We start from the raw sequence: 27,607 nt of genomic DNA, 5'->3' as shown, positions 1-27,607 counted from the left end.
ACGTGTGTGGGGCACTAACTGTGTGGTGGCTGGGACCGTTGGCGTCAGCTCATTAAGCGGTGGCTGTGGGCAAGGATTTGGCCGAAACGGGTTGCTTGGCCAGCGAAGATGCCACCGGTTGGGTAATGTCGTAAAACGAAAAGGAAAGTCTGTCTGGCCATCAAAACGAGACACGCATAAAATGGCTGTATGGTAGATAAAAAAGAAGAAGTGTATAAATATATATAAAATTTAATTAAGCCACAGGCTGTAAACGCGGCAGAATCGTGTTGCATCATATTGGATGTTGGGCTTAAAGGCGTTGGGCGCCAGTGAATTGGCAAGCCAAGTTCAAGCCCACCAACCAACAAGAGAGGGTGAGGGCCGTAATGAGGCAGCTTTCATTCATTAGGCCCGTAAGCCAAGCCAAGCCGGCCAGCAACATGCTGCAGAGTCAGCAGCAGCAACAGCAGCAGCAGCATCTTCGGGCCTGGCTTGGCTTTTGTCTTTGGCCAGGAAACCACAGCGCGCTCCGAGCTTCAGTCTGCAGCGAGCATTCAGACGGTTTGGTTTGTGTTCAGCGGCCAGTCGACTCAGAGCCCGAAAAAAAACACCCACTGAATATAACTTTAAGCCGTGAAAATTCGTTTCATTTTCTTCCATCGATCGATCGTTCGATCGTTGTTGCTGGTGCTGGTGTGAACTGTTCGCTAATTTGAAAATAACGATTCGAAATTTGGCAATTAAACTAAAATAAAGTGCAACGAGAAAGGGCCAGACAGATCCCCCAAAAGACAAACAGACAGCAGCCAGCGGCAGATAAGCTGTAAACTAATCAAATGAATACAAAGCCCAACACAATAAACCCACAGTAAGGGAAACGTTGGCCATTAATTCGCATTTAATTAGGGTCGGTTTCTGTTTCGATCCGAATCAACGAATATTACAATTTGATTGCGTGCAAAAGACCTTTGTATATCGTCTGGGAGAGAGCCGGAGAGAGCGAGAGTAGTGCGGTGGAGCGGTCCTCATTTGAATTGGATTACGTCGCTATATTGTTGGATATATCTCATTTAGATACACCGTCACAATGATGCTGGTAAGTAGCATATAAAAATCCATAATCGGTACTTGAAAAATTGGGAAAGAATTCCGGGAAATTTAAGGCTGATCATGAATATATAAGGAGCTCTATGGAGTGGAGTGGGGAGAGCACTCAATCTATGAGAAATCACTTAACGATTAAGTGTTTAGAATCATTTAATATCTTTGCAGCCAATAAATGAAATAGTTCTAATCAAATTTCGTGATCAGAGATCAATCCTAATGACATTAGAGTCAATTATTCTGTCAGACAGAGTCGCAGTATAATTAAAAGGTGCCAAAAAGAAGAAAGATGCCCGAAAACAATTTCTATTCCCCTTTGTCTTTTCTCACTGTCCATATCCGAAAGTTGCATATGCCGTATGCAAAATCCCCCACTCAGAAAAAGTTTCTCCATGGCTGCTAATTGAATTACTTCAATTAGTTAAAAGTGAAATATACAGCTGGTTGTCCACGCCCATCTTTGGCACATTTATTCGCTGCGTCGGTCCATCGATCCGTGTGGGAGTTCCGTTCGACGGCTATCGATCCTACAACCTAATCATGAATATATGCATATTCAGTAATTTGATGTGAAGGGTGATTTTGTGACTTTTCGTTTTATTTGGCAAAATCAAATTTTTTTAAAGTCGTTTGCCGAGTCATTTGTGTAATGGCTTTTTAATGCCATTTAATGAATCCATTTCGGTGCTGGACACAACCCGAGACCCAATAAAACAATTTAATTAGCGACATATGAGAGGCATTCGCATTGGCATTCGTAGAGAGATCACAGATGCGTATGCCAGCTACCAATGGAGTTGTTTAACGACCGTTAATCACTCAAAAAGAGTCAAGAGAAGTTGATAAAACCACTAAATGGCGAAGGCTGATTAAGACCGTTAAAAGCGACATATAACGCTTTGACTGTTGGACCCTAAAGTGGCCATAAATGTGAATGGATCTCTGGGTATACTCGCTTAATAAGACCTCTAATCACAGCCTCGTCGGTGATTCAACTCAATTAGTTGGCACACCAGAAAGCGATTGGATTGCTGCCTTGCTGGCAGGTTGCCCAATCGAGCTAGTTACAGGATTTATGTTTTCTTCTGACCCGTATGCAAACCCCACAAAGTTTTTGCCGAACCGAACCGAACTGAACCAAGCCCAAGCCCAAACCCCAAGCATATCCGATTTCAGCTTATGCAATCCACAGTTTATGGCCAAATTCAAATCGACAAGCGACCTGTTCGCCAGCCAAAGTTGAGAGTTTGCTGCTGCGGCCTCAGCTTCAGCCTTCGACTGGACCATGAGCCAGAGTCAGCGCCAGAGTCAGCGCCAGAGCCAAAGCCAGTGACGATACCAGTATGAAGTCCGAGTACCGGGTCGAATCCCAGCCCCATCCTAGTACCAGTACCAGTACCAGTTACAGTCCCATCCCAGCTAGCAAGTCATCAGTGAAGACGTCCCCAAACGCAAGATATGTGCAGATGTCTGCCGTTGTTGACATGCAATAAAATTTCACTTTTCACCATTGCATAATTGCAGTTTGACAATGCTTAAAATTGATTATGCTGCGTTACTTTTCTCTCTCTCTCTCTCTCCTTTTTTCGCATTTACTTGTTTGCCTTGGCAAACAAAACAAAAAAGAAGCTCTGCAGCATTGCAGCTTCCTTGCCCATTTCTGCCCGAAGATTTCACCAGCCCAAAATTAGCCATCGGGTCATAAATCATACAGAGGCAGGCGTCCAGTGTCAAGGGAGGAGGTGTCGAGGCCATTGACTGAAGGATGGTTTTTCGAATTTAATTACAACAACAAATTCAATGAGAAACAAAAAGGGAAAATGTTTCTTCGTCTTTTTTGATGTGTAGGGTTGACTCACCAGAGACTATCCTTTGGGTATGTAGAGACGAAAGCACAGCTATTCCCCAGTCCAGGACTGTAGCTTTAAATATTCGAAATTACTTATACTAACATATATCCAGGATGCGCTTGTGGCTTCAGGCAAATTAAGTGCCATAGAAATCTACAACAATTAACTGGCAAACACTCTCCACAGTTCGCCACTCTCTGGTATCGTATTTTTGAAATAAATAATTTCCAGAGCTTGCAATCTCCCCCACTGAATTTCAATTAGTGTTTTTCAAGTGCCCGCAGGCCACAATTTTCACAGTCATCGATCAGACCATGATGTTTTATTTGCTTATCGAATTTATTGACCCCCTCCTGGCCATTGTCTTAGATTCAGAGTTGGGAGTTTGTAAGGCAAAGAAAAGTAAAAGTGCCACACACTCACTCATGATCGGTGGGGATTCATTCATTCGCTCACAAGATATTCAATTCATGAATTCAGCGAATAAATAATATAAATAAAGTTCAAACAAAAATAAAAAAAAACGCCCGCACACTGAGATCCGAGAGCGTGTACGTACTCGTATATCGTGCCTGCAGGGGCAGATCTGTATCTAAAATCAGACTCTGCACGAAGTTGCGCAATTGTCAAAACTAACGATTTAACATATGATAGATGATGGTGCAGGATGATGATGGATATTGGCGGGTAGGAGAAAACCCCCTCTGCACATCTCGGCACATAAATCAGAGACACCTGAGATCAGTGCCTTACTCCTTACAATAAATACGAGCTGTATATCCTATAATTTGCGATGACACTTGCTGAGAGGCGCGCGCGAGCAGGTGCCCTGGTTAATTGTGGTCATGCAATGCCTCTTAGGAGGAGTTTAGCGCCCGCGTTCGTTGCCTAAGTCTTTTATTTTGTAAGTTGTCTCACTTTTACTCTTGCCCGTTGCACGCTGTACGCCGTACGCTGTACGCTGTCGAAAGGTCAACAGCAGGCCCCATCTAGGCCCCATCTGGCAGTTGTACGCTAAACAGTAAGTGGCACACGACGAGCCACACAGGCACACACACACACACACAATGTAAGCGATTTGCATAATAATATGTAACTATAATAAGTACGTATATATAGACAGGGCAAACAAAGCATTGGAGCTGCGTATAAAAAAAAACATTTACCACTTCAAATGGACACCAGACAACGGTGCAGCAGCCTCATCTTCATACCCCATCTGCGGCTGCAGCCACTGCTTCAGTGCTTCACTGCTTCGTTGGAAGGTAAGGTAAGGTCTTCCTCAAAGACTAGATGCTCGGGCATCGATAAAAGTGAAACCGAAATTACCGAGTACACGGCGCAATGATGCCATTGACATTGCATTTTTGTCTCAACGCGCCCCATTAGATGTACGAGTAAAAGAGCAAAACAAAAACCAAGAGAGAAAAAGAAGATATTTCCACCTCAGATCCGCAAACAATGGGCAGGCAGACATTACGCGAACGCGCCCCGCAAAAATACATAAAAAAAAAGGCAAAAAAAAAACACATTCAAGCCAAAGCCAAAGAAAACAAACAAACACAAATGATTGTTAGATGGAAAAACCTTATAAGAGTAGAGTGTGTTTCGGAAATTTATTGTAATATGCGCACATTGGTAATTTTGTCTTTATTTTTATTATGAAATGCGGCGTGGATAAATAAAAGACACTGCCAGATGGATGCCAGAAAGCGTTGGTCAATCAGCGGAGAGCAGGGCAGAGCTGGCCATTTGGATTTTCACTGGAAGATAGCAGATGAGATGGGAGATGCTGCCAATGTCAGCGAGAGTTTGGCGTGGCGAAAAAAAAAAAACAAAAAACTATCATGGAAACCCGTTTGTAATGGACAGCAGCAGCATCAGCATCATATTATTATTACTATTATGCATAACATCGGCTTGGCAAATTGAATTTGATGCCTACAGAGCGGGCGAAACAATCAAAACTCAGGCCACAACTTGAACTTCGAATGGTTATCATTGATCGGTTCATCAATGGGGCCCCAGCCTGACCTCTGCCCAATCAACTAAAAATATACCAAAAATCTATTGTCTTCGGAGTGGTTCACAGGGCAAACATACGCTACGATCTGCTGTACATATCTGCGAAACCAAAGCCCAATTAAATGCACATAAATATGCAAATAACAGTCTGCAAAATGGACCCTAATCGTATTGTAAACAGCAATGAATTTTGAAAAGATATACCCTCGCTTATAGCGATACGAATATCATATGAATATCTCGTTATTGGTCAATATCCAGAGGCCCAATCAATGCCAATCAAAAGCTCACTTCCATGTCAAAACAGCCTCCATGCGGATCGCATCGGTCGATCACCAAAAGATTAGGTTAATATCTTGACAAAACAATGCCGTAGATCTCGCTCTGGCCAGGGCGCGTCCGCCTCGACATTTGTACACACGTAGAGGTGGGGAGCGGAGCGTCGCATCGTGTGTCGAGTGTGAAATTATGCAAATGCTGGGGGACTTGCTGTCCGCTCTAGAAAGGTGCGTCCCATCGAGATGCTGCTGCTGCTGTGGCTGCGTCTGCGGCTGCTGCAGAGGCCCACACACGCAATTACAGTGGTTTTTTATGAGCCGGTGGACAACAAAGCTTAGTAGCCACAAAGGCAGTTAAAAGCCAATAAAATACTGTAACAAATTTATTGGGAAACAGCGGACGAAAAAAAGACTATCATAGGGTAGGGTAAAGTGGTAATGAAATGCTCGATATGAGTTTTTTGGGTTTGGGTTTTGGGTTTATCAGCTGTCAGCTGGGGCACACTTGTTCTTGTTAGCATCGGCGTTTTAGGTTTTTGGTAGTACATTCTGTTCCATAAACTGTGTCTTAATCATACCCTATTTACACCCTCATCCATCGTTTATTTGGGGCGTGAACCTAAACCAAAAAAAACCATAAAGCATCGTTCAGGGCTTTTTTATTAAAAAAATGTATATATAACACTAATCTTTTGATTACAATTTATGCTGTTGATTTTTATGACATGACACTGCCCGCGGTCGTGGGGATTACAACATAATTTGAACAGCATTAATATTTATGCTGGCCCACATACATTCGGAAAACTCGTAAACGGCAATTTGCACCGACTCGCCAATTGGCAGATGGCACGGGGAATGTATTGGAATGGATTGCGTTATGCGGTGAAGCTGTGTAACATCCCATACCCCCAGCCCCATCCCCATTACCCATACCCATCCAGAGCCAGAGCCAGAAAGACAACTTTCGGGCGGGTTTACGAGTAATATTCGTATTCGGGTCTTATCACACATCCCGCGGCAGCTGCTTAATAATGCGTGTCTGGTGGATGCCACAGCCGTTGGCAAGCAACCGCAGGCCTTGGGCAATCCAATCCTCCTCTGGGTGCACCAGCAGTCGAATGCAAAATGCAAAATGCATCTGCAGAATGTGAAATGTGAAATGTCTGAGGCGAAGCGTGAAATTAATCACACAATCAAATCACACAGAGACCCATATACTCGCGGACTCGCACTCGAGCAGCGCAACTCCCTCCCCCGCACAGCTGACAGCTCGCATTACTGGCAAACGAATATGATGTACCATCTTTTTTTATTGTTCGACTGGAACTGGGTTACCCAGTCCACACCGCCCGCCCTCCCCCCTGCCGGTCGAAAGTGAGTCGTCTTTTGGCTGGTCAGTGGCTTATGCAATTGCCGCTTCTCTTCTCCAGTTTCGGGCCTAGGGTGAGATTTTCTTAAGCTTAGAAAACACTTTCAACCCACACATCACACACCGCAATGCCGCAAATACAATGGCAAATAAATAATATGGACACCTTGGGGCCATTATCCATTGAGTTATTGCTAATTTATTGACGTTGCTCGATTGTTAAATCACTTTTTACACATTTTTTTGCCGATTGTTTTGCGGCCTGCGGCTTTTGCGGAACTCAGCGGCCACTAATATAATTATGTATAATTAAAGGAGTTTTATAGAGGTGCCTTCTGGCATTTTACTTGCTTGTTAAATGTGTATTTACCATGCGAATACTTTCAGCTCCGGCTCAGGCCAGGCCACTCCTCAGAAAATTAAAACGGAAATTTGCGGCGAGGGGAATGGAATTGGGTTGATTATTATGATGATGCGATGAGCTGTGAACTTTTCTATGCGAAGTGTGTAATTCAGCGTTGAATTAATCAGCGCGGCACATATCTGAAGAATTGTTTACAAATTGGGAATATGTATTTTCTGTTGTGTAATTGTTGGCCAGATGGATGGAATCCAACTCACGCAGAGAGTGTAAAAGAAATCATTAGAAATCTTGCAATATAACTTACCCTTTAATTTGATCAAATATCATTTAAAAAATGCCAAGAAACCAACATTAATCCCACACTAAATCATGAATACAAAAGCCATACTAAAACCTTTCATCAATGAAACTTTTAGGGAATTTTCCACACAATTCGAGCAAATATTTACCATTAAGCACTTCCGCAAAAGTTGCATGAAACATTCGTGTTTTCAAGTGGCAAACATGGCAGGGAAATATGTACTCCACCCTCTTCTGCCCCCTCCTCGTTCAATAGCATAAAAGAAGTGGAAATGGAAATGCCTGCTGCATGCAATTGTGTGTGTGTGCGTGTGTGTGGAGGCGATGGAGCAGATTTCCAACTGCCTTCGCCTGACCATTACAATTTATGATGATTACTATTTTATTTTTTTTTATTTTTCCCCCTACGAGCACTATGCAGAGGTGTGTGCTGCTCTCCTCTGCTTCCTCTGGCCAACAAAGACAGCCGGCAACTTGATTAGCTTAACGCCAATGCGAGTATCCCATCCCCAGCCCCAGAGACTTGACTGACTGACTGCCAGACAGACTGTCCATGTGCCGGGCCTGACTGACTGTCCGCCTGAGACTGTCTTAATGCCAGTGATGATGATTTCCATAGTGAAATTGACGCAAATGAGCAACAAAGCAGACAACGCTATTGATTTTGGCCAAGCCAAAAAAAAGGAGCCAGACAGAGAGAGAGAGAGACAGAGAAGGAGAAGACAGTCAAGCGAAAAGCAATGACTGACTGGACAGCCAAAAATTATTTCCCATCAAAGACTTATGACTGGTTTCGGGGATATCCAATTGACTGGCGCAGTCAAGCTGCAGCCATAATGCTTTGCCCTTTGGCAGAACTTGAACTCTGGCCTTGGCATGGGCGGAAGACATTTGCGACGGCTGCCGCTGCTGCTGCTGCTGCCCCTCCAACCTCCATGAGCTCTTCCCATTTAGATGGTGAAAAATTATGGTTATTTTCCCGCATCGCACTTGCCGCAGAAAATGAGTCAAGTCATGTTCAATATTATATTGATGAACATCAAAGGAGAGAAAAGACGAGACGCCTGCGGCTATTTGGAAAGTTTCGGTGCGATCTGGCGTCAAAGGGTGTCTGTGTGGAGTGTTGAAAGATTTAATCACTGGCCGAAGATTAATGATCCCTGGCTGTGCGTTACAATGATTTTCATAATTTTTTTTAGGAGTTCAACCGCAGTGAAATTTCTCCTAGCAATTGTTTATGCAACATCGATCGCATCCTTGAACTTTTCTTTGCTTTTCATTTCAACTGCTGGCGCTGCTGTTGCGCTGATTAAATAATTTCCAAGCCAGCCCAGCCAGCCAAGCCAGCCACGATGCTAAAAATTTAGCCAACAAATGCGAAGAAATGCAAAGTGCCAAGTGGCAACAACGTGACTGCCAGATCCCGATCCCGATGCCGGGCAGGGGCACCCTCACAAACGAAACCCCGAAACGAAACCGAAACCAAATCAAAATCATCACCACAGTCGGCATCAGCATTAGTCTCAGCCTCAGCTTCAGCTTCAGCCTCCATCTCCATCTCCAACTGCAGCCCCAGCGACAGGTGGTCGGATAGGTTTGCTTTCGCTTGCTGCAGCGCCTTGTTGATGCAACAATTAGCCTAAACTTTCGGCCAGGTCCAAACAAGCGTTTCAAGCCAATTTGCAAAATGTTTTGCCACAGCCACAGCCACAGTTAGAGCCGAAACCCAGAAATCAATCGTCAAGCTGTTGAAAATGGGAAATTGTGCAAAAGACGCAGACCCGAACCCAAACCAAACCCCCAACGCAGCCAGTCAGTCGCTGCCCAAACCCACAGATCCCACACAGATGTGATCCTCCTGGCCAGGGCAATGAGTGGGCACTCTTGCTGGCCAGCCCCAGCTATGATTAAGTGTAATGCGTTATGATTTGCCGTCTGCGCAAATGCCGGAAAGATTACACACTCGCGATTCGTTGTGGAAAAGCTAAGGGGTCAGCATGGGTTACCCCACATGCATTTTCGAGCGTGTTGCACAAGTGTATTTGGTCGGGGTGAGTGGAAAATTCACCAGACACTAGAGTTTTCCACTGATGGCAGAATTTGGAAAGATTTTTATATGTAGTTCAAAGAAAGAATCCCTGGGAATGGTTACAGATCTTTGGCCCATCCAAAATTAAGCCAGTGTCGTTTGATGTCACAGACAATTAACCCAAGGGCCCAAGCCGAGACCCAAGGGCTCGGAACCCAAGGTGGCGCCAGCGAACCGACGACGACGACGACCATCAATTGCCATTAAATGAAATGAGGCCTGAAACTTTGACGGAAAATCGCTGCAGCGATTAGGGCAGTGGAACGCTCAAACTTATTAAGTTATTAAATTTGAAGACAAGCCATTAAATCATCCGAGTCCAATGCTAATGGTTCCCCCCATGCCCATCTTTCGATTCTCCCATTTTCAGAGACATTTCAACAGCAGCCTGCCCTGGGCGCTTCTGGTGCTGCTCTTGCTGGCCGCTCTCACGCTGCAGTTGGCCAGCGCCGGCGGGGAGCAGGAGGAGGGCGAGGGCGAGAGTGCCAGCACCGAGAGCAATGAGATCATTCCGCGCGAGGCCATCCAGAAGTTGGACTACTCCGTGCGCCAGGCGCTGCTGCGGGCCATCGACAAGCTGGAGCAGGAGGAGGCGGCCGCCTCCGCAGCTGGCGTGACGGAGAGCGGGGAGAGTGGCAGCCCCAGAAGCAGCGGATCGCGAACGACTCTGGCACGGAACGAGGCCACCACACTGCCATCGCCACGGGAAAAGGACGAGATCCTCGAGGAGAGCACCAACAAGGCGGAGTCGGATTCGGAGCCGGAGGCTGTGGTGCCCACCGTGCAGTTCTACACGGCCACCTTCGACGAGCGGAATGCCCAGGAGCAGCTTCTCTCCTCCTTCATCGATCGCTCCAAGCTGTGGAAGAAGACCACGGTGCTGAGGAAGCCTAGCGCCCTCTCCATTGAGCCAAGGTCCGTGGAGGCGGGTCCGGACAATCGCCAGCTGACACGCAGCGTGGACTCCGGCTCTAGCTCCGGATCGGGGTTGGGGTCCGTGAGCAGCAACGAGATCTCCCACGACGGCAGCCATGAGATCAAGTTCGAGATCAGCAATGTACGGAGGGTGGAAACCACCACAGCGGCAACCACCACCACCCCAACGACGAGTACAACCTCGACGACGCCTCGTCCACGCACCACACGGCGTCGTCCCACAACAACAACCACAACGACAACGACCACAACGACACCCAGACCCACACACAACGAGGACGGGGAGAACATTGAGCTGGTCGACAAGCAGGACATTCGCATCCAGGAAGCGCCACTCGTCACGGCCTTCACGGTGGATCTCGATGAGCGGGGAACAGCGCAAAAGTTCCGTCCCCTGGTGTCCGGGGCACAGCGTTCCAACTATCCGCAGCAGCAGCAGCAACAGCAGCATCCACACATTGGACCCACCATCACCAAGCTTAATGTGCTAGAGACGGAGCCACCGGCCATACCGCTGCCCACACAGTACCCGCCCACCGGCAGCAGTAGCAGCAGCAGCACCACCACCACGCAGGTCAGCACGAGTACGAGCCTCAGCAATGGATTCTCCACCACGCCCGCATTCCTGGCCAGCTCCACCGCCAACTATGCCAAGGTAGGATACCCAGAAGCCGCCCAATTGAAGTCTAATCCTTGAAACTCTTTGCAGCAGGAGCCACTCACCGATCTGGCGGCGCCGCCCAGCGTAAACAACTATCTGATCGAGCGGCAGCGTGCCCTGGAGCAGCAGATCTACCAGCTGAAGGTGCAAGCACAGCAGCAGCAAGCGCTGATCTTGCGCCAGTTGAAGCTGCTGGAGGAGCAGAGCCAGAGCCGCTTCCAGGGCGCACCACTTGCGCAATCTAGCACATTGCAGCCACAACAACAACAGCAGCAACAGCAGCAACAGCAGCAACAACAGCAACAGCAACAACAACAGCAGCAACAACAACAGCAGCAACTGCCCCAAGTCCAACAGCAGCAACAGCAGCATCAACATGGTTCGTTGGAGGCCATTCAGACGCTGCAACCACCGGCTGTGGGTTACTCCATAAGACCTTCGGTGGAATTTATACCCAGCACACATACCAAAACTGTTATTTATCCCACATATCCAATTGAGCAGCAATTGCCGCTCCGCGATGCCGTTTCGGGTCATAAATTTTCCCTGAACAACGGCAATAGCCAAAGTAACTACCAGAAGCTGCCGGGCCCCGCCCCCTCGAATGCAGTGCAGCAGATTTTCCAAAACTTGCAGCAATCATTGCAGAAATCGAATGAAAATTCCATCAATAACAATCTGCAGGTACAGCCCTCGAATCAGTTCAACTTTGCCCCCGCGGAGGCGTCGCACCAGCAGGCACTGCCTCAGCACAGCTTCAAGCAATTCCAACAGCCCCACCAGCAGCAACAACAACAGCAGCAACAACAGCAGCAACAGTTGCTGCTCCCCAGCTACGTGAGCAGTGCTCTTTACCAGCAGCAACAGCAGCAGCAGCAACATAGGGGACGCCAGTTTCGCCAGGAGTCGGGAGTGGGCAACTTTGGCCTGAATTCAAATGTGGAGATCCAGCCGAGCAACTCCTTTGCCACCACCATCGTCAGCCAGCAGCAGCAGCAGCAGCCCAACTCGAATCCCAATCTCGACAATCAGAACTTCTATCGGCAGCATCTGACGCCACAGCTGAGCAATCAACTCCAACAGAATGCTCAGCAGTATCTGCAACAGCAGCTCCAGCAGCAGCAGCAACAGCAGCAGCAGCAACAGCAGCAACAGCCACAGGTCGGCGATGCGACATCCAACATTAGTCCAGGTAATGCACACTTCAAGAGTAGAGAAACGAGCAATCATCTTAGTCAATTTAGCAGCTTAAGAAACCTTGATGAATTGAAAGTAATCAGTAAAGTTTTAGCTCTCAACCATGGGATACCACAGTTCGCCTCACAAAATCTGCACTTCAATGGCGCCTTCTGAGCACTTGCACCACCAGCACCAATCCAGCACCAGCACCAGCCCTACCCGCCCGATGCACCCCACAAAAGGCACAAAACAAAAATGTACCTCCAGCAATATGCACCTCCGTTTCTGGTCCCGTTCCCGTACCCGTACCTGTTTCCTTCCTCCCCCAGAGCCAGATGTCCACCGCCCTTCCCATCCGGTTGAATTAAGTTTTACGTACAACATCTGTGTAAATATTCATTCTATTTTAAAAGTTAAGGATTAAGAACTAAGCAAAATTAAAGCCCCGACCAGGAAGGGCAAGGGTAAGACCAGTGGAGTTGAAGCGAAGGAGGAGGCCATGACGATTTTATGGTGCGGCAATTGGCAGAGCAAAATGTTGAAATGTAACAATTATTTATTTTTTATGTGAATAAAGTTTATCTTAAAGTACGGCTGTGGTTTCAATCAACCATACCCAAATACCAATGCAAACAGTCCATTCCATATTATAAGCTCATTTAGTTGACTTTATTTGCATATTTAGCCCAAGGCGAATTGGCTGGGAAACAGAAGTGGCAGTAGTAATGCGAGAGTGCGCTGCTTTGTGTCCGTAAATGGATCCGGCACAACAATTGGACGAACACTGCCAGGCTGAGAACCTGTGGAATGAAAAACATTAAGAATCCATAGCTTCAGGATATGTTTTACCCTTTGAACTCACCCTCAATGGGGTCGCTCAGAACCCCAGGCTTCGCATGCACAACGGCAAAAAGAGCCACACAAAGCAGCGCCAAACGAAGAAACATGATGATTGTAATTGCAGAAGAATTGCTGTTCTTGCACTGCTGTCAACCTGGTTATGCTGGGCTTTTATACTACCACCTACAACTAATGGTCTAATGACATGCAAATGGACAAAGACATTTGTGGAGTAACTCCAAGAGCTCATCAATTAGCTTAAGCTTATCGCAAAAATGTTTCGAAAGCCTTGATCTAAATAAGTGTCAATCATCTGTAGGCCTTGTAACATGTCTTACGATAAGACTGTTCCATGTGGAAGACTTTCCTATTATATTTAATGTTTCCAGCATATTTTCAAATATTGCTTACACTTTGGCGCCCGATTTTCGACTAACAGCAATTTCCGAGTAGTCGAACTTCTCCCATCTCCAAGTGCTTTCGCTGATATCGTCATCGAGGCAAAGTCTTCGCTAAGCTCAAAAAACTGCAAAATCAGCAAATTCAAAAATAGCCTGGCGTGCATTGCGCGTAAATCCAATTGGGCGACATTTAAGCTTTCAAATGGATAACAACTCAAATATATATTTATAGCAATCGCTTAGTCTGCGTTCAGAAAACAACGTAGCCGTGCAGCAGTCGCGAGTGGGAGTGTGCATCGCGCTGAAAGCAGAACTTGTTTATAAACAACTGCAGAGTGACAAGTGTCGTTAATTGCATTTAAAAACTGCGACCAACATGTGGTCGCGCAGCAGCAGTGCACGGCGGCAGGTCAGCGCACCCGACAGTGATCCCGAGAAGGTATTGAGGCAGGTGCAGGAGCTTAGCGATTGGCTGGTCGCCAATCCAAACGTCAACGGCTGCAATACCTTCGAGAATTTACATTTCTTTCTGCGTACCTCCAAATACGATGTGGAACGCGCCAAGAAGAAGCTAAAGACATTCTATCAGATGCGTGCAGAGCGCACCGAATGGTTCGATAATCGCGATCCCCAATTGCCCGAAATCCAGGAGTTGCTGCAACTGGGCGTGTTTCTGCCCATTGGCCCGGACTCGGAGAAACGGATGGTTGTGGTCATACGGACTGCGGCTCATGATCCCAAGAAGCACACACAGAACAACGTCTTCAAGGTGAGTCACGCAGAACGTGCCAAAATTGCGATTTACACATATTCGACCTTTGTTTTGTATTCCATATAGACCAGCAAAATGATATTGGACTTGCTGTTGAAGCTCGATCCCGATAGCTGTGCTGAGGGCATGGTGGCCATACTGGATATGCAGGGCGTTCAACTGGGCCATGCCCTGCAACTGAATCCCAAGCTTATCAAGCGGTCGGTGGAGAGCTGGACAGCCTATCCCTGCCAGCCCAAGCTATTGGAGTTTACCAACGCTCCGCGTCATGTGAACATCTTTCTGAATACTTTCCGGTGCTCTTGTCTGCTGGCCTTCCTATACATTCCGTAGTTAATTTGAGTGATATTTCAGGATCTTTATGACACCCAAGATACGGTCCCGAGTGATGGTTCGCCGCGAGGGAACCTCTGTGAACAGTCCGCACTTGCCAAAGGAACTGGGCGGCGAGGGTCCGAGCTACGCAGAACTCGCCATTAAATGGAAACGGTTGCTGGAGGAGAATTCCGATTTCTATGTGGAGCTAGACAAATACAAAAGCAAACTCAAGTGATTTAGGTTAACGGGCCGGCGGCGACGACAAAGATAAGCCAGCGATTAGCCAAATACTATAGATTAGGGCGCCTCATTTTCGATGCGTAGCAGTTCGCGTTCGCCCGGCCAGCAGTTGTATATTCCTTAATTCCATACAAATATCATACAAGTCGTACATACTCGTGTATTGTATACATATATCATGTTCATCATGCTAATCTGATTATAAGCTAATCAATTCATCTGGATTTATATATATTTTTTTTTTTGCAAGATATGGAAGTCAATGTACGATACAAAAAAATGTTGCGTAGCCATGGGCTGTATTCATAATATTCTCTTTATTAGTATAAAACGTATCAAAAATGTTTATCAAGTCTACAATTATTATCATTTATTGGGTGCTGTCGAGCGTCGCCTCACAATGCTATTGCTGGGAGGGTTTTGGCCTTACAAACAGTCGATCAGTTCCATCCGATGCACGACGCCGAGCTCCGAGCTATACATATGCGATAGTTTAATAGTAATAAATACATACATACATTTGGGCGAAAAACGATTAAACGCATTGTGTTTGTTGTGAACATAATGTTGTTTGTTTTGGTTTTCTTTCCATAAGCGGGGGGTGTGTGTGTGTGAGTGTGTGTTTGTGTGCGGGTTATAGAAGGCGTGCTGCTGTTCTCTGGTTTTCTCTTTTACATATACATACACACATATATATATATATATAGATAAATATGCTATATATCTCTTAAAGTTACGAGTCACATATCAAAATATAGTAGTTGCTCCATCATGTTCATCATCAGCATTATATTAGCCCGCTATAGTTAGTGTTTTGTATGTTTTGTTTTTAGTGGGACCACACGAAGCACTGAACGAAACTTAAAATCTATGCATAAACGAGGAAATTAAAGAAAAATTAAAGGAAAGGCGGTAACTAACTAAAGCGTAATACACAAGTCTACCAGAGCGCTCCCATCACAAGTCCAATTGCATGCCGATGCCGATACCACCGCCACCGCCAGTGTCCACCACTTGCAGTGATTCCTATATCTGCCGCTCGTCCTTTGCCGTCAGCTTGTCGATGAGCTCCTGCAGCGGGGCCAGCTCGCGCCGCTCGATCAGATTGAACTCTTGCACAAAGAATATGAAATGCTTAAAGGACGTATTCAGATGGGCCTCCTCGCCCAGCGTCACCACCTCGGAGAAGTGCTGATGATAGATGTGGGCATAGACCCTGAACAAACGCTTCAGTATGGTCTTGGCGGAGGTGAGAAAGTTCTTTGGAAACGGCACACCAATTTTCGATGGAAACAGCGTCTCATCGTCCAGCTGGTCCTGCACCCAAGTCATCAGATAATCAATGTACTTGGGGGCGCTGCACTTGATGGGCTTCTTCACGGTCAAACCGTCAGCCCAATGGTATTCATATTTCGGACCAGCCGACATAATGCCACAGCTCTCCTCCGTGCAGAACTCCGTGATCGTGCCATACAGCATGTTTATCTGATTGAAAAAGTCCACAGCTAATGGGGGGAAGGAAAGGGAGAAGGAACAGATGTATGTATGTATAAGACGATTACTAATAATTACTCACTGTTAACGGCCACCCATTCGTTGAGATCCTCGCCGTCGGGCAGAGCCACTGCATTGCGCAGGTTACCGGATCCCAGAGTGGCGGCGGCATGCTTCATAAGATCATATTGATGCGTGCCTTCCGGTATGTTCTTCTTCGGCTTAAAGGTTTTGCTAGAACGCGAACCGCTGCAAATATAAAAGCCGATTAGTATTGGGCCCCAACAACCCCAAGTGGCTGCCACACGGGTGGAGGTGGGCAGAGGAGACAAAGGCCCCCACACCACACAGACCACTGACGAGGAACAAAGAACACAATGGGGGTAGCCGAAGCTTTCTTTGTTGCAGCCCGGGCCTTTTGCGGTTTCGGCTGCACTTGAGAACCATTTTTCCATGAACTTACAACAAAAAGTCCATTGCCATGCAGTGTTCCTGTTGCCTCTGGGGTCTGTTTTGCCTTTCACTCGGGCCCACCAAATTCGTCTGCTGCGTAGCCTGTTCCGGCAAGTGCCGCACCGTTCTTAAGAAATTTCTGTGACGTGTCAGTGAATTAGCTCTTGGATATTCGCACAATTGATTCGAAATAATAATCTACAAAAATTGCTGGCAATTGTGGCAGGTTTTGTGGGCAGGCACAGGCAGTGGAAAATCGGGTAATGCGGCCACTGATGTCGACAATTGGGGCGAGCACAGCTGGTGGATTGTATTCTAGGATCTGTATATTGCAACTTATTATTTTTGTTGTGTCTATAAACGCAAAAATTGTTATAAATAAAAATAAAATTGGTTTCACACACACTGCAGTGCTCTTGTGGTGTTGGTGCAGAGTCCAGTGTGACCAGTGTGGCAGCGGAGCTATCGAAATAATATATCGACTTGACAATTTCCTATTATCGCAGAAAAATATCTTTATCATGTCGATATATTGATTTCGATATATATTTCACATCCATACAACCGCATTTCGGATGTGTGTACACACTGTCATTCGAAACACGTGGAAAAACAACTGTAGAAGAACCTTGCGTGCATAATTTTATTTTTCACCTAAAAAAGGCATATTTACGGCCTAAATATGGTAAATATGCAACTCACAGTCTAATGACACATAGTTTAATGAAAAATGTGCCAAAGAGATAAAACCAGATATAGGGAACTAACCTAAAGCATCGTATCGAGTGGAGCACCCCACCTCCGAAAACACATGTGCTGCCACCACACCATAATTGATTATATTTTTCATTTGCCATTCCAGTCGATCCTGTATGTTCTGTACGAACATGCGGCTGGCTTCTCGGTCTTCTCCGTCAAGGAGTTTGAGGAGGTCTCCATGTTCCTTCCCCAGGTGGAGTCCTCCGTCACGGATTTCGCCAAGTTCAATTCGATTGTGAAGCTGGCTGGCTTTGCTCCCTTCAAAACGGCCATTGCCGCCTTGGAGAACATCAATGCTATTTCCGAGGGCATTGTGCCCCAGGATTTGCTGCATTTCCTTGATGACTTCTTCGCTAAGCTGAAGAAGAAGAAGTGCACGCTGGGCATAGCCGATGCGAAGCTGGGAGCTGCCATCACCGAAGCAATTGGTGTACAGTGCAGCCAAGTTGGTGTCGTGCCTGAGATTCTGCGCGGTATACGCTTCCACTTTGCCAAGCTGGTCAAAGGTAGATCCTAAAATATCCAAGAAATGCTTTCCTTTTGCTTAACCCTTCCTTGTCCTTTTGCAGGATTCACCGATCAGTCGGCGGGTGTGGCACAGCTGGGTCTGGGCCACAGCTACTCGCGTGCCAAGGTCAAGTTCAACGTCCATCGTTCGGACAACATGATCATTCAGTCGATTGCCCTGCTGGACCAGTTGGACAAGGATGTGAACACGTTCTCCATGCGGATACGCGAGTGGTACTCCTACCACTTCCCAGAACTGGTCAAAATTGTTCCCGACAACTACATGTTCGCCAAGGCAGCCAAATTCATTAAGGACCGCAAGAACTTGACCCAAGACCTGCTTGAGGACCTTGAGAAGATTGTGATGGACTCGGCCAAGGCACAAGCCATCATTGATGCCGCCAAAATGTCCATGGGCATGGACATATCCATTGTGGATCTGATGAACATTGAGATGTTCGCAGAGCGAGTTGTCAAGCTTTCTGAATACCGCAAAAAGCTGTCCACCTATTTGCACAACAAAATGAACCTGGTGGCTCCCAATCTGCAGTCGCTGATTGGTGATCAGGTCGGTGCTCGCCTCATCTCGCATGCCGGCAGCCTGACCAATTTGGCCAAATACCCAGCATCGACAGTACAAATTCTGGGCGCTGAGAAGGCGCTCTTCCGCGCCCTCAAGACCCGCTCTAATACCCCCAAATACGGTTTGATCTATCACTCTTCGTTCATCGGGCGGGCTGGCCTCAAGAACAAGGGACGCATCTCGCGTTTCCTGGCCAACAAGTGCTCGATTGCCTCCCGCATCGATTGTTTCCTGGATCAGCCGACCAGCGTGTTTGGCGAGTCCCTAAAGCAGCAGGTCGAGGATCGGCTCAAGTTCTACGAGTCGGGAGATGTGCCGCGCAAAAACATTGAAGTCATGAAGGAGGCCATCGAGGCGGCTGAACAAGAAGCGGGCGCCAATGGAAATGCGGCTCCCCAGTCTGAGAAAAAGAAGAACAAGAAGAAGAAGCGCGCAGCTGGCGAGGATGAGACCGAGGCGAATGGCTCCAGCAATGGCAATGGAGCTGCCGCCGCCGATAATGGCAATGGCAACGATGACGGGGAGCCCAAGAAGAAGAAGAAAAAGAAGAACAAAAACAAGGAAGCCGTGGAGGCGTAATGACCACAGCCCCACCTCAACATTCAGCTTAGTTTTAGGTTCCCAATATGGTTTTACTTTATACACATTTTTCTTCTGTATTTTCATTTAGTCGCCACTTAAATTTCAATAAACAATTATGTACTCGGGGTATTCCCTCAGAAAAACAACCGAATGATCTCACATCACTACCCGACTGGGAGCAGTCCAACAACAACTTAAGAAAAACAATAGTCGAGCAGCAGAACAAGTATTTTGTTAATGGATTCGTGAGTCTCAAGCTGAGCATAGCCGAGTCAAGCCACGATCCTAGTCTCGTGTCGAACAGCGCACCACATGTATTTTGTTTTAGAATTCACCGGCATTCTCTTTTGTCGTTGGGTGGCGTCGGTTGTCGAAGAATAAATCCCGAAGCAATAGTAGCTAGTTGGGAGGAAGGTGATTGTCGTGCTAAATTATTGTTTTCAATTGTTTTATATTTCATATTTTGTTTTACATACAATTTTTATATACAGACACATCGTAACTTTAACTATTGCTAAAAATTGTTTGATTTCATTATTGGTAGTATTTTTTTTGTTTGTTTTGTTTAACAATTTCAATGATGGATTGGATCGATCCGATCGATCGTTTGGCCGTCCGGTCCGTCCAAGAGTGTTGTGCTAACATATCCATTTTGGTACAACCATTTATATTTCGTTTCCTTTCTGTATTACTTATTGCATTTAATGACAACATTCATTCAAAAATTCCGAGTGGACACATGGGACGGATGTAGAATTCATATGTGATCGTGATCGTAGGGTTAGTATCGTAAGGAAGGAAGGACAGGGCCAGGGCAGGGCAAAGATTAGAACTGCAATTTGTTTAACAATCAATCTAGAAACAAACACTGTATGCTGCATACAATTAATACAGCCAGGAATAGGTGTGTTGATAGAAGACATATATAGATGGCCTCGTTTAGCGTGGAAATGTGCGGAAAGTGCGCAGAAGGAAGGTTGCGGATGTGTATAGAAGGGAGTAAGTTAATTAAGCTAAACAATATCATTGAAACAAATCAAAGGCCGACGCGCTGCCATTGTTGTTTACGTTATTATTATTATTATTGCTGTGATTCTGTGACGGCTGCTGTTGCTGCTGCTGCTGCTGGAACGCTCCGAAGTTGGCAAATGCTGCTTGGTTCTGTGGAATGTTTGACTGCTGTGGCTGCTGCGCACCAAACAGATTGGGGCTGGTCAGGGGCGAGAGGCCGGTAAAGCCGCCCCCGGTCGTCTGCACATTCAGCGGCGCCTGTGTCTTGGCCGGACTCTGTGTCTTTAAAGCATTCATCGATAGAGCGGGCGCATTGGATTTGCCCGTTTTGCTCATCAGCAGATTGTCCAGATCAATGTTGAGGTTACCGGCCTTCAGATTGCCCGACCAGGTGGCACCCACATTGGCTGCCTGAGCGGCGGCACTGATCGGAGCCGGGCCACCGCCATTCGTGGTGTTATTATTGTTGGAGATGGACATGGGCTGGAGCAGACTATTGCCCGTGACGGCAGCAATGGGCGGCAACATATTGTCTGCAAAGATCGGATGGAATATAGTCAAATGTTATAGTGTTTGCCTCATAGAATAGTATGAATATAGGTCGTTAAAAAAAGAAGCTTTTGTGTATGTGTAGCTGTAGCTGTGACTGTGGCGTCGAATAGAAGTGTGTGTGCGAGACTACTGACTGGATGATGTGATGTGTGTGATCTACTACTGGAAGCATTGATGGAGCACAGGCGCGTGCAAATTACATAAACAAAAGATACGATAGATAGTTCTCGTACTCGTAACTCAGTTACAGGTTGTGCTGCTGTACGGTTGCTGCTGCTGCTCTAGATTGATTGTTTTGTTCAGTTTTGATCGTTTACCTAGTGCGTCCGCGGCTGCGGCTGCGCCACAATGCCCGGTATATTGAGAAATGCTTTTCGCAATCCAATCGATCGCATCGCATCGCAATTGAAGGAATGTTGTGTACATACAATATGTATGTTTTGTTTTGGTAACGAAATCATATCCGATTTTGTGTGTATATGCATATATGCAGTGTGGGAGGAAAGTAAACAAATAAATAAAAGAATAGACATAGTTGAAATGAAATAAATCTGTTGATCTGTATATAGTACCTGCGTTGCAATTGCCTTAGGTTTTTGTTTTTTTGTTTTTTTTTTTTTTGGTTTGGCAAGCTCCGGAATACATAAAGATAGTTCCAAGAGTTACACATACATAAATATGCTATTTATATCAGCTTACAACTACTATGAAATGTTAAAGGACACCGTGTTATCAGATGAATACTCTGTATATCTGTTTTTGTTTGTATATCTAAGTTGCTGCCTGCTCCATGGCCGCTGTATCGAAGAGCTTGTAGCATGTGCTCAGTATTTGTTGGGCCAGGTCGCGGCACTCATCGGAGGTCTCGCCGCCCACCAAGGGCGAGCGCACGAAGTCATCCAGCCATCGCTGGAGTTCGTTCAGCGACTCGGCAAAGTGCTGGGTCAGCACCTGGCTGGGCGTGGTGACCAGAGCGATGCCAATCAACTGCAGCGTGGCCGCACGCACTCGGGCCTCGGCATTGAAGCGCACAAAGGCGCATAGATCGAAGATCTCGCGTGTCATCATCGGCAGCAGCGTACAATTCTGCGAGCACATGACCAGCACGGACAGCGTGTGCAGCAGATTGACCAGCACCTGGGTGTCAATGTTGTGCGCAATGTCCTCGTACTTCACGTACAGCATCTGGCGGGTGCGCTGACCACGCACCAGGCTGAAGAAGAAGGTTCCGGCCACGGTATGGTATGGGTTCGCCCGCTCCTGTTGCCGCCCCGATTGGGTACTGGGTTTGCTAAAGTACCGACGTGTCTTTGACCGCAGGCGCTCACGTATGATCCGCTGGGCGGCAGCCAGACGCGCCGCTGGACTGTCTTCCTCGTGCTGCAGCTGAAATTTGCGCGGCTGCTTGGCCGCTGGCGGCACAATGTCCAGCGATACACTCTCATCTGTTTGGTTAATGTCGCCCGAAATTTCCTTGGCAGCTGCTGCCAGCACCTGAAGGATCAGGATGCGCACATTGGCCGCATAGCAGGAGTTGTCTGTGTGAAACTGTCTGCACAAGTACTCCGCACAGGGGCCGGGATGGGCGACACAAATGGCCACGCAACAGTTGAACTGCGTGCGCTCAAAGTTCTCGAAATAGAACTGCATTTCCAGGGTGATGAACAGTCGGATGAGGTCCAGGGCCAGCTTGGCATCGTGCCGGGCCAGCTGGCCGCGTATGAGCTGTTCGGCTGTGCCCAGAGCGCCCTCAAAGACCTGATAGTTATCGCATTTGGAGCGAAGGACCTGCAGCAGGTCTAGCAGGAACTTGGGTCGCTGCTCGAGGGTGTTGGAAATGTCATTGGACATGTCGTACGGCTTCAGGCCATCATCATCATCGTCCGAGTCCAATGGCGGCTCATCATCCGAGTCCAACTGCATTTCGAGATTCTCTTTTGCCACCGACGGTTTATCCTTCGGTTCTATTGGGCTGTGAACGGGTTTCTTTTCTTCTAGAGTGCCCATGAATTGTCGCAGATGTGACTCCAATTGCTGGACATGCTCTGGACTGGGTCTTTCGTCCAATTCGGACTTGCGGGGGCACTCGAACAGAGCCAACTCATCGAACTCCCCAAAAATGTGCCATTCCCGCGTCTCACGCATGAAATCGTAGTTAAAGCGCAAGCGATCCTCGTCCTTGCAGTCCGGCTGCTCCATAAAGTTGAACAGCAGTTCCACTGTCTTCATGCCCACATGCCGCTGCAGGGCATCCGGCGACTCCAGATGATGGCTCAGTCCGTCGTGCAGCTGCCGCTTGCTGTCCAGACCCACCTCCAGTCCCTTGAACAGACACTTGCCGGACAGCACGAGCAGCTTGGATATGGCCAAGTGCTCCTGGCCGCTCAGCTTCTGCAGGGAGATGCGCTTCGACCAGATGCCCAGCAGCTGGTTGAAGAGCACCTGCAGCTGGGCGGGAGCCACTACATGCAAGTAGGACACCAGTGGGAAGAGCTGTTTATTTTCGCTGGGCGTCCGCTGCAGGGGCAGCTTTTGCAGCAGGCAGTGCTTCCAGTGGGGGGCGGACTCCAGGGCAGCAGGTCCAAGCAGCACATAGAGATTGAGTTGGGCCGAAAGGGCGGACTGAGCGACCTTAAGGCAGGCTGCAGGCTCCAGTTCAAGCAGGATGCATTCGATCACTTTTCGTCCGCTGGGCGCCACGGCATAGTCCTTCAGCACACGCAAGAGATCCTCCAAGGTGGCGGCATCATGGAAGTGGTTGATCAGCTGCGAGAGCAGCCACGAGTACGGCGACAAGTCAAAGTATTCCGAGCTTTCCTCGCACTGCAGCACAAAGTGCAGGGACCGCAGCCACTGGCGCAGCAGGAGATGTCCATAGCGAGTGGGGGCGTACATCTCCGGCAGCTGGCGACCCAGTCGGTTGGCCACCTCCGCCAGCAGTCCAATAATCAGCTGAATGAACTGCCTCACCTGGGCATCGTGCTCCTCCACCAGCCTCTCGGGTATCACCTTAATGGTGCGAGCAAAGCGCTGCATCAGCACCGCCCTCTGGCGCGAAATGTGCAGCAAACTAACGGCCAGCAGGCACTCATCCTGCAGCAGGACTCCGAAGAGAGAACTGATTGTGCCCGGCAGTCTATCCAGCTGCCGGTGCAGCGTCTCAAAGGCCATTTGTGTATACGGAAAGCTGTGATCCATCCGCAACAGATTGAGGACATCCAAATCGCGCGTGGGCTCTGGCCAGTCCGGGCTGAACAATCCAACCAGCTGGCTCAGCAGAGCCGAGTACTCGCCATCGGCCACCACCAGCGCAGTCCAATCGAATGCCTGGCGATCGAGACCCACCAGCTGCTCGGGCGTGGCATATCCAGGCAGGGCATTCAAGCTGTGCAGTCTCTGCAGCGTGGCTGCCACCAGAGCGGCATCTGATGAGCTCTCAACCTGCCCCAAATCATGCAGATCTTTGACAGCCTTTGCGAGGGCCTGATGCACCCACTCCGGCGGTGCGGGAAGCGGCGGCGCCAGCGACTGCTGGCTCGTGGCTGTCAATTGCATTTTAACAGCTGCTGCTGCTGTTGCTGCTGCTGCGAGAGAGAATGAGAGAAGAGAACGAGTGCATCCGATTGGAATATGTTGCCGTTTATGTGTGTGTGTGTGGTGTGGAGGGGTGTGTGTGTATGGTGTATTTGTGTGGGGTGGAGGGGAGGGGAGCCCGAGCTGGAGATAATGGGCTCCAGTCAAGCTCCAAGGCGCGCGCGTCGACATGCAACGTTTCCAAAATACTCGCGTTCATACTCGTACGGAAGATCCTAAGCCTATGCCTAAGCCTAATCCTATGCCTAACTCTAGTCTACGTCTAACTCTTAATCGAAAGTACTTTAAAACTCACCCATTGGCATGCTTTGGTGTATCGACAGATCCCCCAGTCCAGCCAGAAGATCTGTGGCCGTTCCCGCTGTGGCTGCTGCTGCCGCTGCTGGCGTCGCATTGAACAAGTCAAACGAATCGTTCGCTGGCGTCGCTGTCTTCAACAGATTGCCATCCAGCGCCGAGGTTGATGTCGTTGAGCCTTGGAATGCGGCAAAGTCGGCAAACTCATCATTGCTGGCCGCCGGGAGTATGCCCGTTGACGGTGGCTCGCTGACGGGAGCCGAGGAGCTGCCCCCAAATGCAGACGCAAAGTCCCCGAATTCCTGCTGTCCGGCTTCCGGGGCTCGTGGATTGAAGTCGTCATCGTCGTCCACAATGACGGCGGCACTGTTCAGTGTCTTCTCTGGGGTTGTGGCACAGGTCTTGAACAGATCATCCAGCAGATCATTATTGCTTTGTATATTGTTGTTCTGGATGTTGCTGCGGCTGCTGCTGGGTGAGCCGCCGCCCATTAGATCCAAGCTGGTGGGTGTGTCGCGGTGCGTGGGCGAGTGTATGCCAGCGGCGCTGCTCGGCGGCTGCTTGCCAAATGTGGCAGCCGCACCCAGATCGATCTTCTTCTGCGATAGCGCCGGCTTAGCCGAACCGGAAGTAGCCGCTGCCGTTGCCGAAACCGGCTGCTTGGCCACTGGCGAGCTGACGGCGGTCTTGGCTGTACGAATGTTCATGTTGAGGTTGGGTGCTTTGGTGGTCTCGGTGGCCACTTCGGCGGGACTTGCCCGATCATTGTAGCGATAGTTGCGTCTGCAGGAGGAGTCCAATAGTTAGAGGCTGTCTGTTTGATTGCTTATATGGACATTGAACACTTGCCTGGGACTGGGGGAGTCGCTGTCAGAGCCCTCGCGCTCGCCATCGTAATGAGTATCTTCATCTTCGTACCGATCCCCGGCGGTCTTATCAGAGTCTGCAATTGGACCATCAGTAACTGTTCGATTACCCATCGCATTGATTGATGATACTTACACCAATTGTCTCCACGATTTGTGCGCCAATCTCCATCGTTGTAGCCACCACCACTGCCACCGCCACCGCCACCGCCGCCTCCACCGCTGCCACCGCCTCCACTATAGCCGCTATATCCACTGGAGCCACGCATGCCCATGGCATCGCTGCTCATGCCAATGTACTTGTCCTTGTTCTTTTTCGCCTTTTTGCGCTCCTCGCGCAACCGATCATCATCCTGAATGAAGTCTATAAGCTCTCGTACCTTATGCCTAACATTAATACCCTGATCTTTGCCGCCCTCGTCGGTGAAAGTGTAGTTCTCCAACGAGCGCAGATCGTAGATGTGCTCCCGCGATGATGTCACCACGCGCTCCGACCCATTGCGCACCAAATAGTTAAGCAGGAGAAGACTCTGTAATTGGCGAAATTAATCCAGATCAATCCAATTGGAGCATGCAAAACGGACTGGACTCACCTTGTAGGTTCGTCGCCAGTTGGTCTTGTTATCCTGCAGCATGCGCTTCCACAGCATAGACATGACTTCCGGGAACGTCTCGTAGGAGAAGGTGGCGTAGGCCAGCTCCTGCATGAGCGGCCCCGTGGGTCCCCAGGGATCATCGTTGGTGGCCTCCCGCACCTTGCCCTCCGTCTCGGTGTAGTTCATCACGACATTGGTGCTGCGAGAGGAAAGGCATGGAGTGGAGGGGGTTGGTCATTGGAAAACTTAAGATATATGATGTGGCAGCTTAAAGCTGTTGCGATAAGCTGAGGCAAACATGGCTTCGGTATGACACTCGAAACGTGATGGGAGCGCGGCAAGTGTTAATTGTCGCAACTGGGCCAGAGGCCCTTATCAATTTCTAGATAAGCCACAGAGCACCCACCACCCAGTCTCGCAAAGTGCTAGCCGGAAAAGTAGTAGCCCCCCCCCACAATGGCACTGTGCCTGCAACTTGGGTTCACTTATGTGGAACGGAAGGGCAGGGGGAATGGGAAACGATCGCCACATTTGGTGGACGGAACACACACATTCGTGCCACCCCCACCCACAGGTGTGTGGGCACACGCAAAGGGCCAGCCAACAGAAAGTAGCCAACAGAAAGTAATTAATATATTGATGGCAAAACAGAAATTTCACTGGAAAGACATAGGCGAGAGACTGGGGACTGGAACTGGAAGTGTTAACACAGGTGAAAATATATGTGCTTCTGTTATATTTGGGCAGCGCAGCGGAAGGCAAACAAAATGTTTTCTTGATAAAGCATCACACACACAAACACACATCACATTGCTGGTGCTGCTGGCCTGTGTATGGGGGGGAATGTCTTTGTGTTTATGTGGCTGCGAGTCGAGCTCATTTCGGAATTACGAACAACCTTGAAAGCAGCAACAAAAACGGCCATAATCCCATACCAAAAATGCATCTTGAATGACTACTATTCCCCATAAATTAGGCGAATGTCTAAACCTATTTCCCCTTTAAGGCACGAAAATCAAATATTAGCACCTGTCCGCCTCAAGTGTAAATGGGGTGGGGGTGGGCCTATTGGGCAGGGGCGTGGGAGTGTCTCCTCCATTTACTTTTTTTGTACTCAAAGAGAATGTTGTACACACTATTCTGTTCCATTATCTTGAGTGCATGTGTATGTACCATCATTATCACTATGCTATCTACACAACTTACACTTTGTCCGCCAATTCGCGCACTTTCCACATGCTTATGAATTTATCAACCATTTTAAAGCAATTTTATCCACTGGAATTTTTCACACAATCTCGGACTTGGCTGCTGGCTGAAAAAAATTCAACTACAGCTCGCACTCGAACTCGTTTTCGTTGTTGTTTTTCTGGTGTGTGCAACTGCTAATGAGATGGGTTTTTGCATGGAAATTTCGCACTGTGTTTACTGCTGCTCTAGGTGCTGATCTTGCGCACAACGCGTGCAGTTTCCGACAAATTTAAATAAAATTTAAACCAAAATTAAAATCACAGCAGCAAAATTTTTGGTGAGCTGTCTTTCAGGGCTGCAAACTAACAATGGAACTATCGATCAATGGCTTGTGAATTGTGCGATGGATCG

The 27,607-nt window shown here is 48.1% G+C and overlaps 6 protein-coding genes across 9 annotated transcripts; 3 read left to right on the top strand and 3 right to left on the bottom strand.

Annotated features, from left to right (window-relative positions):
• Window positions 1–541: 541 nt before the first annotated feature.
• Window positions 542–12,723, top strand: LOC111068653 (transcription factor SPT20 homolog). Of its 2 annotated transcripts, none has more exons than XM_022358319.2 (4): window positions 542–1,078; window positions 9,735–10,955; window positions 11,013–12,153; window positions 12,253–12,723. In XM_022358319.2, exons 1-4 carry the CDS (start codon window positions 1,070–1,072, stop codon window positions 12,312–12,314), a joined length of 2,433 nt encoding a protein of 810 aa, XP_022214011.2. In that variant the 5' UTR covers window positions 542–1,069; the 3' UTR covers window positions 12,315–12,723. The 2 variants fall into 2 exon arrangements, with proteins under 2 accessions (XP_022214011.2, XP_022214004.2); XM_022358312.2 differs by having other exon boundaries at window positions 11,010–12,153.
• Window positions 12,693–13,113, bottom strand: LOC121405552. The gene is made up of 2 exons (XM_041596472.1): window positions 13,003–13,113; window positions 12,693–12,940 (listed from the first exon to the last, which is right to left on the bottom strand). The coding sequence occupies exons 1-2, from the start codon at window positions 13,085–13,087 to the stop codon at window positions 12,822–12,824; spliced, it is 204 nt and encodes a 67-aa protein (XP_041452406.1). The 5' UTR covers window positions 13,088–13,113; the 3' UTR covers window positions 12,693–12,821.
• A 563-nt stretch (window positions 13,114–13,676) lies between these two features.
• LOC111070210 (retinol-binding protein pinta) lies at window positions 13,677–14,840 on the top strand. The gene is made up of 3 exons (XM_022360607.2): window positions 13,677–14,150; window positions 14,220–14,449; window positions 14,508–14,840. Exons 1-3 carry the CDS (start codon window positions 13,758–13,760, stop codon window positions 14,704–14,706), a joined length of 822 nt encoding a protein of 273 aa, XP_022216299.2. The 5' UTR covers window positions 13,677–13,757; the 3' UTR covers window positions 14,707–14,840.
• Window positions 14,841–15,009: 169 nt separating this feature from the next.
• Window positions 15,010–17,097, bottom strand: LOC111070201 (MOB kinase activator-like 1). Of its 2 annotated transcripts, XR_002607326.2 has the most exons (4): window positions 16,669–17,097; window positions 16,288–16,454; window positions 15,656–16,216; window positions 15,010–15,579 (listed from the first exon to the last, which is right to left on the bottom strand). XR_002607326.2 is itself a non-coding variant. In XM_022360594.2 (3 exons), exons 1-3 carry the CDS (start codon window positions 16,686–16,688, stop codon window positions 15,738–15,740), a joined length of 666 nt encoding a protein of 221 aa, XP_022216286.1. In that variant the 5' UTR covers window positions 16,689–17,097; the 3' UTR covers window positions 15,010–15,737. The 2 variants fall into 2 exon arrangements, 1 of the variants encoding a protein (XP_022216286.1); XM_022360594.2 differs by having other exon boundaries at window positions 15,010–16,216.
• Window positions 17,098–17,233: 136 nt separating this feature from the next.
• On the top strand, window positions 17,234–19,235 carry LOC111070200 (nucleolar protein 56). Its single transcript, XM_022360578.2, has 3 exons — window positions 17,234–17,343; window positions 17,521–17,923; window positions 17,987–19,235. The coding sequence occupies exons 1-3, from the start codon at window positions 17,341–17,343 to the stop codon at window positions 19,084–19,086; spliced, it is 1,506 nt and encodes a 501-aa protein (XP_022216270.2). The 5' UTR covers window positions 17,234–17,340; the 3' UTR covers window positions 19,087–19,235.
• Window positions 19,236–19,784: 549 nt separating this feature from the next.
• On the bottom strand, window positions 19,785–27,576 carry LOC111070159 (clathrin interactor 1). 2 transcript variants are annotated; one of them, XM_022360533.2, is made up of 6 exons: window positions 27,212–27,573; window positions 26,003–26,204; window positions 25,546–25,939; window positions 25,393–25,486; window positions 24,542–25,326; window positions 19,785–20,633 (listed from the first exon to the last, which is right to left on the bottom strand). In XM_022360533.2, exons 1-6 carry the CDS (start codon window positions 27,262–27,264, stop codon window positions 20,113–20,115), a joined length of 2,049 nt encoding a protein of 682 aa, XP_022216225.2. In that variant the 5' UTR covers window positions 27,265–27,573; the 3' UTR covers window positions 19,785–20,112. The 2 variants fall into 2 exon arrangements, with proteins under 2 accessions (XP_022216225.2, XP_022216217.2); XM_022360525.2 differs by lacking the exon at window positions 19,785–20,633 and adding an exon at window positions 21,192–24,236 and having other exon boundaries at window positions 27,212–27,576.
• Window positions 27,577–27,607: the final 31 nt, after the last annotated feature.

This window comes from Drosophila obscura, unplaced genomic scaffold (assembly GCF_018151105.1).
Source record: "Drosophila obscura isolate BZ-5 IFL unplaced genomic scaffold, ASM1815110v1 contig_150, whole genome shotgun sequence".
NCBI lineage: Eukaryota > Metazoa > Arthropoda > Insecta > Diptera > Drosophilidae > Drosophila > Drosophila obscura.
The sequence above is the reverse complement of the archived record's forward strand: the minus strand, read 5'-3'. Positions and strand labels throughout refer to the sequence as shown.

What these genes read in the sequence shown, in the direction of transcription:
- LOC111068653 (XM_022358312.2), top strand. An exon ending in CCACCGCCAACTATGCCAAG is followed by an intron (nt 10,956 to 11,009) that starts GTAGGATACCCA and finishes AACTCTTTGCAG; the next exon opens with CAGGAGCCACTCACCGATCT. An exon ending in GACATCCAACATTAGTCCAG is followed by an intron (nt 12,154 to 12,252) that starts GTAATGCACACT and finishes GTAAAGTTTTAG; the next exon opens with CTCTCAACCATGGGATACCA.
- LOC121405552 (XM_041596472.1), bottom strand. Translation starts at nt 13,087, where the DNA reads ATGTTTCTTCGTTTGGCGCTGCTTTGTGTGGCTCTTTTTGCCGTTGTG. An exon ending in TCTGAGCGACCCCATTGAGG is followed by an intron (nt 12,941 to 13,002) that starts GTGAGTTCAAAG and finishes TTCATTCCACAG; the next exon opens with GTTCTCAGCCTGGCAGTGTT.
- LOC111070210 (XM_022360607.2), top strand. Translation starts at nt 13,758, where the DNA reads ATGTGGTCGCGCAGCAGCAGTGCACGGCGGCAGGTCAGCGCACCCGAC. An exon ending in CACAGAACAACGTCTTCAAG is followed by an intron (nt 14,151 to 14,219) that starts GTGAGTCACGCA and finishes TATTCCATATAG; the next exon opens with ACCAGCAAAATGATATTGGA. An exon ending in ATCTTTCTGAATACTTTCCG is followed by an intron (nt 14,450 to 14,507) that starts GTGCTCTTGTCT and finishes GTGATATTTCAG; the next exon opens with GATCTTTATGACACCCAAGA.
- LOC111070201 (XM_022360594.2), bottom strand. Translation starts at nt 16,688, where the DNA reads ATGGCAATGGACTTTTTGTT. An exon ending in ATGGCAATGGACTTTTTGTT is followed by an intron (nt 16,455 to 16,668) that starts GTAAGTTCATGG and finishes TTATATTTGCAG; the next exon opens with CGGTTCGCGTTCTAGCAAAA. An exon ending in CGAATGGGTGGCCGTTAACA is followed by an intron (nt 16,217 to 16,287) that starts GTGAGTAATTAT and finishes TCCCCCCATTAG; the next exon opens with CTGTGGACTTTTTCAATCAG.
- LOC111070200 (XM_022360578.2), top strand. An exon ending in CTTTGCCAAGCTGGTCAAAG is followed by an intron (nt 17,924 to 17,986) that starts GTAGATCCTAAA and finishes GTCCTTTTGCAG; the next exon opens with GATTCACCGATCAGTCGGCG.
- LOC111070159 (XM_022360525.2), bottom strand. Translation starts at nt 27,264, where the DNA reads ATGGTTGATAAATTCATAAGCATGTGGAAAGTGCGCGAATTGGCGGAC. An exon ending in AAATCGTGGAGACAATTGGT is followed by an intron (nt 25,487 to 25,545) that starts GTAAGTATCATC and finishes GTCCAATTGCAG; the next exon opens with ACTCTGATAAGACCGCCGGG. An exon ending in AGCGACTCCCCCAGTCCCAG is followed by an intron (nt 25,327 to 25,392) that starts GCAAGTGTTCAA and finishes CTCCTCCTGCAG; the next exon opens with ACGCAACTATCGCTACAATG.